The 19,414-nt window shown below is 36.6% G+C and overlaps 1 protein-coding gene across 1 annotated transcript in view; it reads left to right on the top strand.

Moving 5' to 3' along the window:
* The window catches only part of NAE1 (NEDD8 activating enzyme E1 subunit 1), a 48,035-nt gene extending 31,248 nt beyond the window's left edge, over nucleotides 1-16,787 (top strand). Inside the window, exons 12-20 of the mRNA XM_043987747.1 lie at nucleotides 547-606; nucleotides 695-828; nucleotides 2,369-2,444; nucleotides 2,616-2,655; nucleotides 9,156-9,242; nucleotides 11,551-11,643; nucleotides 13,369-13,483; nucleotides 13,580-13,629; nucleotides 16,535-16,787. Of these exons, the coding sequence (XP_043843682.1) occupies nucleotides 547-606; nucleotides 695-828; nucleotides 2,369-2,444; nucleotides 2,616-2,655; nucleotides 9,156-9,242; nucleotides 11,551-11,643; nucleotides 13,369-13,483; nucleotides 13,580-13,629; nucleotides 16,535-16,644 (765 nt within the window). The 3' untranslated portion in view covers nucleotides 16,645-16,787. The remainder of the gene's footprint in view (nucleotides 1-546; nucleotides 607-694; nucleotides 829-2,368; nucleotides 2,445-2,615; nucleotides 2,656-9,155; nucleotides 9,243-11,550; nucleotides 11,644-13,368; nucleotides 13,484-13,579; nucleotides 13,630-16,534) is intronic.
* Nucleotides 16,788-19,414: the final 2,627 nt, after the last annotated feature.

Genomic DNA, 19,414 nt, shown 5'->3' with positions numbered 1-19,414 from the left:
TTTGGAACCTCACAGAGAACTTTGTCTTTAATAGGCTTGTTTGGAATGTTACTGATTATAATTACTTATGTGTGTGTCATATCCCCTTACTAGGTTATAAATTTCATGTTAACTGGCACCATGTCTTATTTAAATTTTTTATTTGTCCCAGAATCTAACATATGGCAATGGACACAATGAGTGTTTAATAAATATGGAATTATTCAGTTTTCAAGTATGAATACATATAAACTTTTACCTCTTTCATTAATATTGGAGAATAGATCAAGTTATCAGTCAGCAAGCACAGCAATGCCAGCTATGTGCCTGGAATTGTTCTGGGCATTGGGGATTCAAATCCGAAGAATTAAACAATCTATGACTTTTTTTTTTTGGTGGGGCAATGAGGGTTAAGTGACTTGCCCAGGGTCACACAGCTAGTAAGTGTCAAGTGCCTGAGGCTGGATCTGAATCCAGGGCGGGTGCTTTATCCACTACACCACCTAGCCGCCCCTCCCTGTTCTTAAATAAGAAATAGAAATGAATGCTTTCTTTGTTCTTTTCTAGATACCAAGCAGTATTGAAGACATATTCAATGATGATCGCTGTATCAATATTACCAAACAGGTAATAAGATTCTTTAAGAGTACTGTTACCTAAACACACATTTTACAAAGTGAAATTTCAGTTGGCATTTTGTTTTACGTGCTTATAGAGTCCACCCTTTTGGATTCTGGCTCGGGCTTTAAAAGAATTTGTGGCAAGAGAAGGACAAGGAAATTTACCTGTGCGAGGCACTATTCCTGATATGATTGCAGATTCTGGAAAGTTTATAAAATTACAAAATATGTAAGTAATTTTTTTTTTCAAGATAATGTAGTTTTGGAAAAAATCTTTAACCTTACTGTTCCACTGGTTCCCTATGTATAAATAATGTCTTTCACTGATTCAAATAAGAGATCAAATAAATTATATGAAGTTCCTTGGATTCCCTAGGGTGAAAATGGAACTTCATATATATGTAAATATTTCAGTGGCTCTGTGCTCTTGATACAGATACCATCCATAACTTTTCATCCTGTTCATTTCTTTTTTTTTAATTAATAAAGTATTTTATTTTTTTCCGTTACATGTAAAGATAGTTCTCAACCTTTGTTTATACAAGCTTTACAATTTCAGATTTTTCTCCCTCCCTCCCCCCTCCCCTAGACAGCAGGTAATCTGATATAGGTTATTATATATATATATATATATATATATATATATATATATATATATATATATATATATATACACATAATAACATGAATCCTATTTCTGCATTAGTCATGTTATAAGAGAAAAAAAATCAGAGCAATGATGGAAAACCTTAAAATAGAAAAAAAACATCCTGTTCATTTCTTGTTCGTGTTCCTTCCAGAGATTTTTTTCGTCATTTTTTAATTCTTAAAAAAAACAACCAGGATAATCACTTCCTTTTACTCAGTAGAACCAGGATAGTTGTACATGAGACTATTAATCTATTATGTAACACTTGCTCTTCTTTTAAGTATATAATAAATCTAACATGTTATTTCCAAAGGCTGTCCTGTTTGTATGTAATTCTGGCCTTCCTTCTGGTCTCTTCTGTGCATTTCAAAACATGTTTCAGTGACCCTCTTTTCTTTATTTTTTTTTTTGGCAGTCATTCCTAGCTCCCCACAACCTCCTCTATCTCCTTTCAAACTGAGAAAAATGAAAAACAAAATCTCTGTAACAAATATTCATAGTCAAGTAAGACAAATTCCCACATTGACCATGTCCAAAAGTGTATCTCATTCTGTATCTTGAGTTTATTACCTCTCTGTCAGTAGGTAAGATGCTTCATCATAAAGTTGTTCATTCTCATATATTTTCCACAGAGGATCCAATCAAATTGTTTGAGGCCTTTCTCTGTCTTCTTATATTTCATCAGTGTATTGGAATATTTGTCTCAAAATGAGTAGAACACATAATAAAGACGGAATTCCAAGTAACATTAGAACTATTTTAGGTTTTACCCATAGTATACATATGATCAAAGATTCAAAGCTGGAAAGAGACAGATTATACAAATCAGTCCTCGAGTTTATAGATAAATCAGGCTCAAGTTTTGTGGAGTCAGAACCAAAATCCAAATTTTTTAACTCCTGGAATCCAGTGCTTTTAATTCCATGCTAGGCTGCCTCCACTGATTACAAGTGTCATTTTCCTGTAGTACTGTGTGATACCAAATGTCAGATATTACCAAACCAGCATCTTGTTGACAAGGAGAAATGTATGCCTTTTGTTGTGTAGTTTCAGGATATTAATTTTAACAGTATTTCAGACTGTGCTCTGAGTAGCTATTTTTAATTCTCCTATTTTCTAGTTACCGTGAAAAAGCAAAAACAGATGCTGCTGCTGTGGGTAATCATGCTGCCAAATTGCTTCAATCTATAGGTCAGGTGAGTTGTTGACCCAGGCTCTGTTTTAGTTTATACAATCCCATTTTAAAAATACTCTCCCAGGTCCTGGGAAAAGCTCTTCTGATCTGTTATTGACCCTATTGCTCATTGAATTTTCTTCTAAACCTCTGTTTTTGCTCTGGAACAAAACAAACATTTGTCTTTTTACAGGCACCAGAGTCCATTTCACAGAAAGAATTAAAATTACTCTGTAAGTCGCCTTGGATTCATTTGCTTAACTTTTTTGTTTGTTGTAATGTACACAAAATATGTTGCCAGAAAGACTATCAGGAAGTTTAAATGATTCAAAATCTGCATAGGTTCCTCTGTTGATGAAACCTTACCTAAATGTATGGAGCTATGATGATTAGTTGTGTGTGTGTGAATTTTCATTTCAAAAATGGAAGTATTCACTTTTCCAACAGACATTTATTAAGTACCTAATATATACATGGCACTAGGCTAGGTATAGTAGTACAAAATTTAGCCACTGAATAAATATTATACCAATAACAATGCTCAAAAGAAATTAAAATTAAATACTACTTACATTTATATAAAATTCCTTTCTTTGTTCATTTTAAGTAATGTGGAAAAAATTAGAATAAATGGTTATCTAAAATGTATGTTGTAGGTGAAGTTTTATAGGACATTTCAAGCTCTCTTTTACTTATTTACTATGTTTTATCAACTATGTCAGCTTCAGTACTCATTTTAGCCCTTGTGGTTGGAATATAAGGAAGAGTTTCTCAAATCCTGTGGGAAAAGATTGTCATCCAAAAGACTGATAATATTCTTTCATCTCTCAAAAGTCAGTTTTATAACAACAAAACCCTAGTTTGCATGGGACCCTTACAGATTTTTCCCAATATCTTTTCTGCTTCAATAATGAGCAAGAAACTCTAGACATTCAGATTTGAGGGAGCAGGTTTTGCTTCAGACATCACCGAGACTCAATGGAATGAGAACCATAATTAGAATCAGTGCCATAATCCAGTCCAGATTCCCTCATTGAGAGGGAACAGGATAAGTCAAAGTGAGGTTGGAATAGCATCGTGTGTGAAGAAAATAAAGTTGTGTGGAAATGCCAGAGGAGGAGCATGGTGGAGTCTTTGCAGGAAGATTAATGAGGGCAGAAACAGAAAACATGCTGTTACTCAATCCATTTCAGTTTGCCAGGCATTTGTTGAAGCCCTCCTACAGGCCAGGCACTAGGTCCATGTGCTGAGCACACGGAGACCAAAATGAAATGGTAGCCCCTGCACAGGAGGAGCTGACATTCTGCTACTTATGTAAACTGCCAACCATGTGCACAAAAAGAAGAGATAGAGGAGTTTGGGAAACGTGTCCCTGGCCTGGTGTGAAGAAACATTCCAGTGAAGAGGAAAAGGGCAAGTTGTCTGATGAGACCCATGTAGATGCACAGAGAACTTATCGATCAACTTAAGTTTTTAAAACATATGGAGTAGATGGAATCCAGAGTAGGTAGTAGAGAATGAACACAAAACTGTAGCACCGTCTTACAGTAAGATTATCATGTAAGAAGTGCTAAAGCTAAGAATAAATAGGTTCATGAGGAAAAGTAAGGAGGACAAAAAGGGGTTTTATTTAAAAGGAGAAAACAAAAGTATTGAACTCAAGAAAGTCAAAGGCAAAAGTACTGTAGCTATCAAAGTATTCATAATAGCCCTTTGTTTCATTTCTCCCATTTTATTAGGAACTTGAGAAACATCAACAAAAGTAATATTTACCAATTAAAGGTCAAGAAAACAAAAAGAAACTGTGACATTCTATCATGTACAGCTAGTTTTTTGTTGTTGTTTTTTAACTTGTGGGGAAATGAGGGTTAAGTGACTTGCCCAAGGTCACACAGCTAGTAAATGTCAAGTGTCTGAGGCTGGATTTGAACTCAGATCCTCCTGAATCCAGGGCCTGTGCTTTATCCTCTACGCCACCTAGCTGCCCCTACAGCTAGTTTTTTTGAAAGTGTATTTCAAATTTAGCATGGTAGTTCCAGCACAACCCAGATTATCTGAAAATCCTTCTGCTCTCCTGTGTATTTTTAAATGATTCCTTGACACTCTTCATCCTTTTTCAGTTTTATATCACTATGTTCCTTTCCATTCTCCCCCCTCCTCCTTCCTGTCCCTAGTAAAAGCTCTCCTTTGTATAGTCCCCAAAATCAAATCCATGCATTGGTCATAGCTGAAAATGTATATCACTTAAGCACTTCTAGTCCATCACCTCTCTGCCAAGAGGTAGGAAGCACAATTAATTCATCCTTGGTCTTCTGAAGTTATGATTGGTAATTTGACTTATAGTCATTATATAAATTGTTCTACTGGGCTTGTTCACTTCACCCTGTATCAGTTCATACAAAATTTCTCAGGTTTTTCTGAATCCCTCATTTCTTATGGCTCAATAATATTCCATCACATTCATATACCATAATTTTTTCAGCCATTCTCCAACTGATAGACACTTACTTTGTTTCTTGTTCTTTTTACAACAAAAAGTGGTACTGTGGTTATTTTTGTGCATGAGGCCTTTCCAACTTTGATCTCATTGGAGGATGAGCCCACTGGTACTCTGCATATGATAGGAACAATTGAATGACTTTTGGGGTGTAGTTCCAAATTGCATAGCAACCTTTTTTGAGGTAGCAAAGAACTGGAAACAGAGTAGATATCCATAATTTATGAAATAGCTGAACCAATAAGGCATATGCATATAATAGAATATAAGTAACAGTGAATGTGAGGAATTCAGAGGGAAAAATTACATTAATTCAGAGAGACCTATACTGTACTAGGAAAACAGTATCGACTACAGCAATACAAATGGAAAGAAACACTGGACATTTTTGCAGTAATTATAGTGATTCTGGAGCTTGGCCTTGGAGAAGAAATGAGGAAATAACTTGCTTTCTTTTAGTTAAGAAGTGGACTACTCTTGGTGTAGCTGTCAGACATGATCTGTTTGTTAATTGGTTTGAATGAACGGGATTTTTTTCCTGTCTCAGTGGAGGGCTGGAGAGAGTATGTTCAAAATGAATGTTATATTAAAGCAAAAAGCATCAGTAAAACACCTAAAAGCAATATTGGAGAAAAGAAGAGACTAGAAGAGGTGGATCTCCTGCTTGGATAGGATGGGAGTATCCAATGGAGAGGAGCTACTCAAATTTTATTTTACTAGGCTTTCTCCACCAAAGAGAATGTTCTTTGGGATACAAAGAACAGAACCAAAATGACCAAGAAGGATGATACCCAACACAAGTAGAGAGCTTCTAAGAAGGAACCTGGTTGCACTTGATAAGTCGGGGTCACCAGGCCCAGATTACCTGGGCTGCTGAAAGCATGAGGAGCTACGGTTGCTAAGCCACATCAGAGGCCTTTGAAAGATTTTGGAGAATAGGGAAAGGGTCCCAAGAATGGAGAAGGATAAATGCCCTCCAGAAGTGAAACACGTGAAATCTGCACATTGTACTGATCAGAAAGCTTGACTTTGAATCCTGGCCAAATTCTAGAACATGTTCCTAAAGGGATGTTTATCAGTTAGCATCTAGAAAAGAAAGCCATCGGTCAAGCAGCATGAATTCTTAAGCAGCTGCCATGTGCCAGGCATCGTACCAGCTGTAACATTGCTTCGTCAAGGGGGAAGACTAACCTCATTTCCTTCATTGATTGGGGTACTAGACTAGCAGATCATGGTGATGGCATAGTTAGATTTTATTTCTGTTTCAGCAAAGGCTTTAAAATATCTTATTCTATTCTCGTGGGGAAAAAAGATTGGGACTAAATGACTGTACAGTTAAATGGCTTCAGAATTGTTCAGATGGCGAGACTCAGATAAGAGCCATCCTTAGTTTTACTCTGGCAGAAAGTCTCTAGTGTTCCAGGTTCTGGGCTAAGCACTTTGCCGTTGAACCTTTTTTTTCCTTCAGTGCATCAGATGAAGGTATAGATGGCATGATTGTGAAATACGAAGTTAACAGAAAGCTGGAAGAAACAGCTGACTCGTTGGATGACAAGATCCAAAAAGCCCTCAACAAATGACAATAGAACATCGGGATGACTCTAATAAGATGCACTTTACTAGGATTAAATATAAAATCTTAGACTTAGTTTCAGAAAGATCAACTTCCTGAAGGTGGGTAAGAATAGCTAGACAGTTCTTAATGTGAAAAGATCTGGCAATTCTAGTGAACTGCAAGCTTTACTGATTTGATTGCCAAAAGAAGAATTGTAATCTCAGGCTGAGTTAAGAAAAGGGTAGAGTCTAGGCCTGGGGAAAAGATAATCCAGAGATTGTACTCTCCCAGGACTTGACTGCATCTATGGAGTATTGTGTTGAGTCCTGGGTGCCATTTGATTGAACAGAGAATATTCACCTTAGAGAATACAAGACTTAGGAGAACATGGTACCTATCTTCACATATTTGAAGGTCTGTCACATGGAAGAGGGTTATTAACTTGTCTTCTGTGGCTCTACAGAAAAGTAGGTAAAAGACGTGGGTGTTGGAAAAAAAACCCAAAACTTCCTAACATTAGAAAGATCCCAGAGTGAAAGGGTCTGCCTTGGGAAGTAGTAGGGTTCAGCCTCACTGGTGTTCTTGCAGCAAGGGCTGCATAAACATTTACTGGGTCTGGTGTTGAGGAATTTGTTATTCAGATGTGGTTGAACTAGACAGCCTCTGAGGACCCTTCTAGCCTTGAGGTTCTGTGATTTATAAAATTATATACTTATTCCTACTTCCCAACCCTACAGTGAATAGAATAAGTGTAAATGAACTCTGTATAAATAAGTATAAGTATAAATCAACTCTGTTGAATTAAAATTTCAACAAAATTTTAGACTTTTTTTATTATTTGAATTACAAAACTCAAAATACTACAATTAGAAGGAGTTTTTAGTTGGTGCATTGATTAGAAGTTAGAAAAATCGACCAGAAATCAGAAAAACCTGAGTTTGAATCTAGCCTCAAGCACTAGCTGAGTGACCTTGAACATGTCACCTAAGCTCTGCCTTTCTTAGTTTCCTCATCTGTAAAATGGAGACCATAATCTTCCAGGATTATTGTGAGGATGAAATGACATAATATTTGTAAAGCATTTTGTAAACCTTAAAGTGCTATGTAAATGCTAGATTATGATTATGATGATTGCTACTACACTAGTTATAATGTAAAAATGAGAGTACCATCCAAGCCTTGGTGTAGTGTAAAAATCCTGCGTGTGGAGGAAGAGGACCTGGGTTCACATCTCAGTTATCCTACTTGCGGCTGTGTGACTTTGGGCAGGTGACGAATTTCTCCATACCTATTGTAGCATCTGTAGAACGAGGGCATGGAATTAGACCTCTAAGTTTTCTTCTTGATGGAAATAATAGGATCCTGTGATTTTCCACATTACTTAAAATGAACAAGGTCAGATACTTTTGTACAGATGTAAAACGTTTTTATCCTGGAGCTGGGGGCCCATGTCCCAGCTCCGTTAAGGGATCCTTAACTTCCCTGAGGCACAGTCCCTTATTTAAAATGGGATCCTGATGCCTGGACTCTTTGTCCCAGGGTTCCATCCTTTACTGGGTCTGTACTAGCTTGTCTCTGGCAATCCTTAGGTTTGTGATGAGGATCCAGTGAGGCAGTGCGTGTGAAAGTACTTTGTAACTGTGTAACCTGTCAGGTATTGTTGTGTCCCATGTCATCTATTCATGACTTTATTTTCTACTTTTAGAAAAAGTAGAGCTTTTAATTAGACCTGAATATCAAAGTAAATGCCAAGCAAAAATCATGTAACTGAATCCTTCTCCACCCACCCTCCCCAATGCCTACACAAAGGGTAGTTTCCCCCATATTCACTTGCTAGGGAAGAGGGAACACTCCACACATAGCTCCCATCTCATAGCTATCCCCAAGAAGCCAACTGAGCCTCAGCCCTGCCTGACTCTACCCATGCAGCTGCTCTATGACCTGAAGTCACCACTGTCTCTGCCGCCACCTTTCTGCAGGCGCTGCCTTGGTTACTATTTTTTTTTTTATTGTCTGTCCTGTCGCTTGTGTGCCCACATCTATCCTTTCTCTCTTGAGTTTTAAACTCCCAGAAGGTCTGAAAGATTGAGTCCAGTTAATACTGAGCTTTGCACATACTAGACACTCAAGCATTAGTTGATTTGATTTAATTTAATAACCTTCTCTAGGTTTTAGTACCTGAAAAGAAACAAATACATGGAGCACAGCCACATGGTCCTCCTCTCTCAGGAATACCCAGGAATAAGTCTACCAAGATATTTTGTTTTGTTTTGTTTTTTGTCTTTTTGCAGGGCAATGAGGTTTAAGTGACTTGCCCAGGGTCACACAAGCTAGTAAGTGTCGAGTGTCTGAGGCCAAATTTGAACTTAGGTCCTCTTGAATCCAGGGCTGGTGTTTTATCCACTGTACCACCTAGCTGCCCCCCAAGATGTTTTTAATGGCCTTGGTTGTCACATACGTGGCATTGTGCATTTACTAAGGGCAGGACACTAAGCTAGAAGCAGAATCAGCCACTTCAGATCCTTTTTAGAATCTGTTCTCTCCTCTGTTGATGGAAGGAATCTTTCTGTAGCACAGTTCTGTGAGGGTTTGCACAGAGTATCCTGTAGTTATAACGATATGTGATTTAGAACATTAACCTGCTGCAGCTACTTAACTTGATAATATTTCCCTGTGTTTAGGCAGCAATTCAGCATTTCTTCGAGTGGTGAGGTGTCGATCCCTTGCTGAAGAGTATGGCTTGGACACCATTAATAAGGATGAAATTAGTGAGTATAACAGCTATCTTACTGCCTTTAGATAATGCTTTCAAAATAGCTTCAGCTCTTTTTCTGTACATTTTGATGTTGGCATGCAGCCATAGGAGGTCTCACAGAGAAACATTTTTTCTCTGTAGTAGGTGATGGGACCTTCTGTGGGGTCAGGTGAAGCCTGTATTATCCCTGTGACCTTGCCCAAATTGGGATAGTAGCTGTTATTTTTCTTAGATGATGCTGAGATGAAGGGGTAGCCTTCAGGTGCAACAGTTCTCAGAACCAGAAACTATATTTTTAGCATTCAAAAGGTTGTGATCAACCTGCCTGGGGTGACCTGAACTTGGAAGTGTGTTGTTGGAAATTAATTACTTTAGACACCACTTTGGGATAAGCATATTAATTTATATTATTATACCAGTAAAGGATTGAGCTAACTTCTCATGGTAGAGGAAGCAGGGAGAGAGCTTCAGCATGGCAGTTAGTGAGCTGGAGAAAACCCCCCAAGAAACCCATGTGGGCTCCCAGAGAAACAGCATGTGGTCCCTAAGAGCCTGAAGAAACTAAGGTGGCTATCTAGGTTTTTTATCCCTTTTCACAGTGGCGAGTCCTTGTATGTCAAACAAATCTAATTGGTTAGAATCATTCAACTCTATTGGTTGACATGACTTGGAGGTAGTTATATTAAAATGAAATCCAGGGATGACATCAGAGAAGGTAAGAGCCCTGACTCCAAATCCTTTCATCTACGGGTATGGTTTAATCCCATCAGTCCTTTAACAGTCTAAATAAAAGAATCTGTTTTCATTCCTTTTGTTCACTTGGGTTTGTCCCAGATGAGATTTGATGAAGTTTCTCTAAGAGAACTGGACTTTCTAGAGTGGGGCGTGGGGGGAGGACTGATCCCTGGTTCCCCCCCCCCAAATCGATTATTAATAATTATTTTCTCACAGGAGGAAAAAGACTCAGGCAGCTAATTTTACTTATTTATTTGTATATTTATATAAATGCTTCTGTATGTATTTATATTTAGAAAGTCAGACAATTTAAATATATTTTAAACTTTTGAATTATTAAAAACTAATTTAATTAAAAACAAAATTAAATGGAATTACTAGTAAAGTATTAGTTTAACTGTATTTCAGTTATAAAAAATATAACTTTCAGATTCATGTCTTTTTTTTTCATTAATTTTGATATAAAGATAGCCACAGATATTCTCCTCCCACGCCCACCTGTCTACTGTAAGGTGGGTCATAATTCCATATTAAGAGGTTTCTTTTGATGATTTGTGCCTTCCACAATTAAGGGCTGTTAAAACATTCACATACTCATTTTTATCACTGAAGGCCTATGTAAATAGGTAGATGATTGTGATTGTCAGTTTGTATGTGTGATGCCAGCAGCATCTATATCAGTCTTCTGGTCCCACAGTTACATGACGATCAAAGAATTAGAGACTAACATATTACCAAGTAATAACAGACTTAGGAGGTCAGTAAATATTACAGAGGTGGATTTTTTTTTTCTTCAATTCAACTAGCATTTGTCAAATGCCTGCCATTTGCCAGGTACTATGCTGGGCACTAGGAAGTGGCCAGAGACAAAAACAAGACTATCCCTGCCCTTAAAGAATTTATATTCTTTTGGGGAGAGGGCTTTTTAAAAAGAAGCATTTCTGCTGGGCTTTTTAAAAGACTGGCCTGGGCTTCATAGGACTTCTTTCTTTTTCTTCTTTTTTTTTTTTAAATGTAAATAGTATTTTTAAAAATTACATGTAAAGATAATTTTCAACATTCATTTTTATAAGATTTTGAGTCCAAATTTTTTCCCTCTCTCCCTCCCCTTCCTCCTCCCCAAGAGGACAAGCAATCTGATATAGATTAGGCATGTGCAATCATGTGAAACATATCCATAGGACTTCCTTCACACATAATCATTTCACTAGTAATAGTTTTGCTCCTTACAGTGTGGCCTTGGGCAAATCACTGAACTTCTCTAGGCCTCAGCAATGGGACACAATGGAAAGAACACTGGCCCTGCAGCTAGAAGACCTGGGCTCACCTCCCTCTGATGCCATCTCTCTGGACCTCAGTTTCTTCATCTGAAAATGAACTTAATCGTTTAAATTTGAATGTTTCTTCCAGCTCTGATTCCTATAATACAACTATTTAGTAACATAATATTTAAGTGATGAAATTATCTTCTATACCGAAACTGGTTATGCACCAAAATATTCTGCAGCCATTACATTTTTTCCTCTCAGTTGTTTCTTACTGTGTGATATGTCCAAACAAGATTTTTTTCCTTTTTCCTTTTCCAGCTTCCAGCATGGATAATCCAGATAGTGAGATAGTACTGTACTTAATGCTCCGAGCTGTTGATAGATTCCAAAAACAATATGGCAGATATCCAGGTAACCATTTCATTAGCAGAACAGATATCAATAAAAGTTCAGATTTGTAAATTACATTCAGGAAGGGTTTTCAGAGAATTTGTATTAGGGGTGCTTTTATTTTTTAGAGAAAATTGATTAGATTAAGAACATTTTACAATTTTCCAGCTCTTCTGAATATTAATCTAGTGATATAATAAATTATAATATGTTATAATAATATAATAAAAATCCAGGAAACAATATTGAGGAACTGCCTGTAAATTTTTTTTTTTTAGTGAGGCAATTGGGGTTAAGTGACTTGCCCAGGGTCACACAGCTAGTAAGTGTTAAGTGTCTGAGGCTGGATTTGAACTCAGGTACTCCTGACTCCAGGGCCAGTGCTCTATCCACTGCGCCACCTAGCTGACCCCTGTAAATTTAAAAAAAAAAATGCAAATGTTTGCAAAATAGATTGATAGTTAAGGACCAGCTTAAATGCAATACAGATGTTCCCTTTTCCTTGTAGCCTTCCCTGATCCCTATCCCCCCAAATTATTCTTTCTTTCTTTGATTTCTCATAGTAGCTATAGCTTTCCTATAATAGTAATTATAGCTTCAACTGATAGGTAGTGCTTTAAAGTTTACAAAGTACTTCACCTCTGTTCTTACTTGATCCTCACAAGTCTTGTGAAGCACAGGTGGTATTATCTCCATTTTACTTAAAGGAAGCTGAAGCTCAGAGAGTCACTCATCTGTACTCACACAAGCAGGAAGAAGTGGAACTTCCACTCAGCTTTGTAAATTACTGTTTATTTGTAGAAATGGCTTTTCTCCATTTACTGGATTATAAACTCTCCTAGAGTTTGGAACATGCCTCATTTACCTTTGTCTCCCTCACAGCATCTAGTTACAGTATTTATTCTTTGAATGAAAAGAATTTAATTCTTGGTCTGACAAATGCTGGGTAGATAGATGGCTCTATGAAGTGTATGAGCAACTTTTCAATTCTTTGCAGACTGAATGCAAGGTTTATTATCCCTGCCTTTGTAATCTTGCAGTCTGGTATTGTACTAGAGAGATTATTAGCAACAAAATTAGTAATATTATTTATGGTCACTGTTGCACAGCATGAGATGTAGTATAATAAACCGTGCCTGACATCTCCTATTCCCCTGGGATTTGCTGTTTTAACAAGCAGCCTAACAAAAGGTTCTGTTGTTTGTACTTATACCAGCTATCATATTTGACTCAACAGGCTTAAGAAATGAATGCAGATTTAGATTAAGATTTTTTTTTAAAATGTGTTTGTTATGGTTGCTTTTTCCCCCTTTGAATAGATAACCCCTAATACATTACTTCAGTAAGAGCAGAAACGAGTGTTTGCATATGTCCTGAACAGGACAGATATTGTGCTGTGTCTAGTCTCAGAACAGACTTGGGTTTAAATGCTGTCTCTCAGCACACTCTGACTAGGTGACACTGGCCAGGTCATTTAACTTCTCGGCACTCCAGGCCACTGTATGAGGCTGTAAATTGCAGAGTAGACATCAATCTGCATCAACAGAGCAGGGGCAGGTTTCCTCATTAGGTGTTCCCTTGTGCCATTGCAATCAGAGGTAGTTTCCAAGCCCGTCTAGTCCCCTCGTGAGTATTATGTAGGATGCATAAAGATTACCAAAAGCTAAGGAATAAATATAAGCTAGCTGTTAATTTGTTGAAGCAATTTGTCTTTAAATGAAAAATAATATACATTTATTTTATTAGGAGTTTATAACTATCAAGTTGAAGATGATATAGGGAAATTGAAATCTTGCCTGACCAGCTTCCTTCAGGAATATGGTTTATCTGTAATGGTAAAAGATGATTATGTCCATGAATTGTAAGTAATTTCTATTTTAATAGTAATAATAATAGTAATTGATTATTTTAACAACCTAAGACTAACTTAAAGCTGTTTTTCTTGACGCTTATGTAGCTGTCGGTACGGAGCTGCTGAGCCCCACACGATCGCAGCATTCTTGGGAGGTGAGTTTGGTAGAAAGGGCTCCCCTTTTGTTATCGTTCTGCATAGCTACTTTGTGAGAAGTAGTACTTAGTCAAATATTTTACCTTTTTTAAAAACCCTTTGCCATAGAAGCTGAAATAGAATAAACACATCAGATGTTAAGTTTCTAGTGGATAAGTATTCTTGGCTAAAGTCCTCTTCCAGTAGCTCCTCATGGTGTAGGGATGACACTGGGTTTCTGAAGGTTTTGCCAGTGGAATGCAATCTCCCGCAGGCTTTGCCAAACTGGAAAGAAAGGCTTCAAGCACAGGCCCGGTGAGAGACCAACCCAGTTCACTTGAGAGGGGCTCGTCACTAGATTAGCAGTAGGCTGATGGATTTTTCAGTCCCAGCAACTCTCAAGTATCATTTACTAAATTGTCTTCTAACAACTTAGTAGATCTACATTATGCATTATGATCAGGGAATACCTGTAGCAATGAAATCATACATCTTTCAAGTATTTAAGTAGTAAATGTGATAGCTGAAACTTATATTATCTTCTCTGAATCCTTATAGTCATCATTAAAATTTGATGAAAAGAATTTATATCTTTTATAAAATTCAAAAACACCAAAGGCTTAATTTCTTTCTTTGAGAATGTTCACGTTTATGAGTGTAATTTAAGTAATTACTTAAAAAAAGATTCCTTTCAAAAGGATTATTTCCTAAGTAAGGCACTGAATCATATTCTAACCAAAGCCAGATTTCAAATATTTTTTTTTCTCAGACAAAAATTGAAACCAAGTCCATTACTTTTTTTTTTTTTAGTGAGGCAATTGGGGTTAAGTGACTTGCCCAGGGTCACACAACTAGTAAGTGTTAAGTGTCTGAGGCCGTATTTGAACTCAGGTACTCCTGACTCCAGGGCCGGTGTGCTATCCACTGCGCCATCTAGCTGCCCCAAGTCCATTACTTTTAATGCAGTGGAGGAGAGGATTCAAAGAAATAGAAATAAAATAATGCAAGATATCTAGTCATTTTTAAGGTAAATTTCATAACTAGTCTCCCAGGTATAGTTTCTAAAGCCTTTGGGGGGGGGTGGCAATAAGGGTTAAGTGACTCGCCCAAGGTCACACAGCTAGTAAGTGTCAAGTGTCTGAGGCTGGATTTGAACTCAGGTCCTCCTGAATCCAGAACCGCTGCTTTATCCACTGCGCCACCCAGCTGCCCCCTCCAAAGCCTTTTAATTGGCATGAGAATGTTTATTTTTTAAAACCATCAATTTAAACCAGGAAATTGTTATTTTTCTTACATAATAGAAAAATTGTCTTCATTTTATATATGAAGAAAAAAGACTTTAGCATCATATCCCTAAAATACCTTGTTAATTTGTTTTTTTGTTGTTGTTTTTTAAAAGTCTCCTTGAGGGGCAGCTAGATGGCGCAGTGAATAGAGCACCGACCCTGGATTCAGGAGGACCTGAGTTCAAATCCGGTCTCAGATAATACTTACTAGCTGTGTGACCCTGGGCAAGTCGCTTAACCCCAATTGCCTCACTAAAAGAAAAAAAAAGTCTCCTTGAGTTTTACCCCTATTCTTTTTAGGTCAGCTTATTAAGACTAAGCCCTTTGGTATATAGAGATTTAGGAAAGTAGTGTGTTATACTAAAATCTTGGTGTTATTCAGTAGCCACAAATTGGACCACTAAGTGGTGCAGTGGGTAGAGTGCCAGGCCTGGAGTCAGGAAGACTTCTCTTTGTGAGTTCAAATCTGGCCTCAGACACTTACTAGCTCTGTGACCCTGGGAAAGGCACTTAACCCTCTTTGCCTCAGTTACCTCATCTGTAAAATAAGCTTGAGAAGGAAATGGCAAACCACTCCAGTAGGACTGTCAAGAAAACCCCAAAAAGGGGACATAAAGAGTTGCACATGACTGAAAAATCACTGGGAAAAAAAATAGCCACAAATAATAACTGATTGTTTGGCAGTGCTGGCCAGTCATCTGAGGAAAACCAGTTGATAAAGTACCACAGTTGACACCAGCTAGTTAGATGGCTTCCTTGCCTCTAAAATGAAACTGAAACTTAAATGTGATTTGCTTACATCCCCATTTTCATCCTACATAATCATGTTCTGTGTCTGTGAAGGTGAAGCTCTGTTCAGAGTAGTCAGTGATATAGAATGGAGCTTTTTTTTTTTTTGAGTTGAATTTTAATATGTACTTGGAGCAGTATTTCACATAGGAACCAAAAAAGGCAGTAGCTTCTGTATAATTTATCTGTCTTCCTGATTAGGAGTACACAGCATTTAGAGAAAAAAAGTCCCATCCTTCCCTTCCCCTACACACCCAGTTCCAGGCACTACAATTATTTACTGGTGCTGGGAACTCCCTGTGAGGAGATAGCTTTTATCAATGCTAATCATCAACTGCTTTACAAGGAGTATGAATGTACATACACATATATAAACATAATACATATGTGCACACACACATATTCAGTGTATACATGGACACATGTATATTTGCATATGCACACCACACACATGCGTATATATTTACATAAATACACATATTTAACATGTGAGGCACTTAGAAGTTAAGTGACTTATTTAGGATCACAGAAATATGTCAGAAATAGGACTTAAACCTAGATTCTCCTTACTCAGAGGCTGGCTATCCATTATACCAAACTATTTCTCTGTTGATCATATTGAGAAAAAATGTACTTTGTAACTTATTTTTAAAACATGATGTGTATATATAAAGAGCTCATAAAGAATTTTTCTCCTCTTTTATGTGGAGATACAAAAAAACCTGGCATCTTGGGACTACTTATGAAGTACTCAGTTTGAAATATTAATATTATGGCTTTCTTAATTTAAATTGTATGCAGTATTGTGAACTATTTAAAACATTTTAATTTTCTAATTTTGCTTTCATAGGAGCTGCTGCTCAGGAGGTCATCAAAATAATTACCAAACAGTTTGTAATTTTTAACAATACTTACATTTACAGTGGTATGTCACAAACCTCAGCAACTTTCCAGTTGTAAAAAAAATTACAGTATGTTAACAGCATGGTAATGCTTAAAACTGTAATTGCCTTCAGATTGTGCTAAGTTCTGTATAATTCTGCTAATACAGAGCTGCTAAATTGTTTCCTTAATAAACATTAAAAATGATTTTTTTTTTAAAATGTGTCATTCTTGATTATTTCGGAGGGGGACAGGAGTAGCCACCATTTTTTATAGAATATCTTTGCTGAACTTAATTCAATAAATGAAGTATACTATTTGTAAATTGTTAGCCATAATCATGGTAATCTCCTTACAAATTAAAAATAGATTAAAAGAGTTCATAGAATGTTAAAGCTCAAAAGAATCTTTGAGTCCATCGTCCTCATTTTGTAGATGAGGACACTAAGTCATCCACGTGTATCCCTGATCCCAGGACCTTCCCTTTTCTTTCTTTCCCTTTCCCTTCTCCATCAATCATCTCCCTTTCTCATGCATTTTCCTTCTTTTAAAAATTTAAACATTTTATTTTCAGTTCCAGATTTTCTATCTTCTTCTACTTTCTCTTCCATTGAGAAGACATAAAGTATGATACCCATTGTGCATATGAAGTCATGCAAAACATATTTCCACATTAGCCATGTTGTTGAGAAATAGCAAGAAAAATAAAGTGAAAAAAATGATTTAATCTATACTCAGAATTCAGTAGTTCTTTCACTGAAGGTGGATAGCATTTTCCATCATGAGTCCTTTGGAATTGTCTTGGATCACTGTATTGATAAGAGTAGCCAATTCTTTTACAGATGATTATCATTACAGTATTTCTATTATTGTGTACAATGTTTGCCGGTTCTCCTCACTCCATTTTGTATCAGTTTACATAAGTCTTCCCAGATTTTTCAGAAATCATTCTGCTTGTCATATTTTGTAGCACAATTGTATTCCATCACAATATTCTATCACAATCATATAGCACAACTTGTTCAGCTATTCCCCAAATGATGGGCATTCCCTCAGTTTCCAATTCTTTGCCACCATAAAAAGAGCCACTATAGATATTTTTATACATAGAGGTCCTTTTCCTTTTCCTTTGATCTCTTTGTGGTACAGACCTAGTAGTGGTATTGTTGGGTCAAAGGGTATGCACGGTTTTATAGCCCTTTGGGTATAGTTCCAAACTGTTCTCCAGAATGGTTGGACAAATTCACAATTCCACCAACAGTGCATTAGTGTTCCTATTTTTCCACATCCTCTCCAGAATTCATCAGAAAAAAAACTTTTTTCTGTCATGTTAGTCAATCTGATGAGTATGAGGTGGTACCTCAGAGTTATTTTAATTGCATTTTTCTAATTATTAGTGACTTAGAGCATTTTTTCATATGACTATTGATAGCTTATTTTCTTCTGAAAACTACCTGTTTATATCCTTTTACCATTTGTCAACTGGAGAATGGCTCATATTTTTATAAATTTGGCTCAGTTCTTATATATTTGAGAAATGAAACCTTTATTAGAGAAACTTGCTGTAATTTCTCCCCAGTTTTCCGTTTTCCTTCTAATTTTGGCTGCATTGGGTTCTTTTTTGTGCAAAAGTTTTTTAATGGATTCAAAGTAACCCATTTTATTTCCCATGAACCTCTCTATCTCATTTTACCATGAACCCTTCCCTTATCAATAGATCTGACAGGTATTTTTTTCCATGTTCCCCTAATTTGCTTATGATATTACCCCTTATATATAAATCATATGCCCATTTTGACTATATCTTGGTATATGTTGTGAGATGTTAGTCTGTCTATGCTTATTTTCTTTTAGACCATCTTCCAACTTTCCCAGAAGTTTTTGTTAAATAGTAAGCTCTTTCCCCAACAGCTTGAATCTTTTTTATTACTGTAGTCACTTAGTACTGTGTATTATGTACCTGATCCATTCCATTGTTCCACAACTAATTTCTTATCTGGTACCAGATTGGTTTGATATTTAGCACTTTGCAATATAGTTTGTGATCTGGTACTGCTTGGTTGCCTTCCTTCACTTTTTAAAATGTTATTATTGTTTCTAGATGTAGAAAACAAGTATCTCGGAATTTGACATGGCACAAAATAAGTAAATTAACTTAGGTAATATGAAAATTGTTATTATACTGGGTTGGCCTACTCATGAGTAATTACTATTTCTCCTATTGTTTAGTTGTCTTTATTTGTGTGAAAAATATTTTCTAATTTTGTTCATATAGTTCTTATATGTATCTTGGCAGGTAGACTTCCAAGTATTTTAAACTCTTTGCAGTTATTTTTTTGTTTGTTTGGGTTTGGTTTTTTTTTGTGGGGCAATGAGGGTTAAATGACTTGCCCAGGGTCACACAGCTATCTGCAGTTATTTTAAATGGAATCTCTCTATCTCTGCTGGATTTTGTTGGTAATATATAGAAATGCTGATGTGGCTTTATTTTACATCCTGCTGAAGTTGTTAATTGTTTCAGCTAGTTTTTTTAAGTTGATTCTCTTGGGTTCTCTAAGTATCGCATCATAGCATTTGCAAAGAGTGATAGTTTTGTTTCTCCGTTGCCTATTCTTATTCCTTCACTTTATTTTTTTTCTTTTCTAGCTAGCATTTCTAGTACAATATTTAATAATGGTGATAATAGACCTCCTTGCTTCACTCCTGATCTTTTTTTTTTTTTGGTGAGGCAATTGGGGTTAAGTGATTTGCCCAGGGTCACACAGCTAGTAAGTGTTAAGTGTCTGAGGCTAAATTTGAACTCAGGTCCTCCTGACTCCAGGGCTAGTGCTCTATCCACTGTGCCACC

Source organism: Dromiciops gliroides, chromosome 2 (assembly GCF_019393635.1).
Source record: "Dromiciops gliroides isolate mDroGli1 chromosome 2, mDroGli1.pri, whole genome shotgun sequence".
NCBI lineage: Eukaryota > Metazoa > Chordata > Mammalia > Microbiotheria > Microbiotheriidae > Dromiciops > Dromiciops gliroides.
The sequence above is the reverse complement of the archived record's forward strand: the minus strand, read 5'-3'. Positions and strand labels throughout refer to the sequence as shown.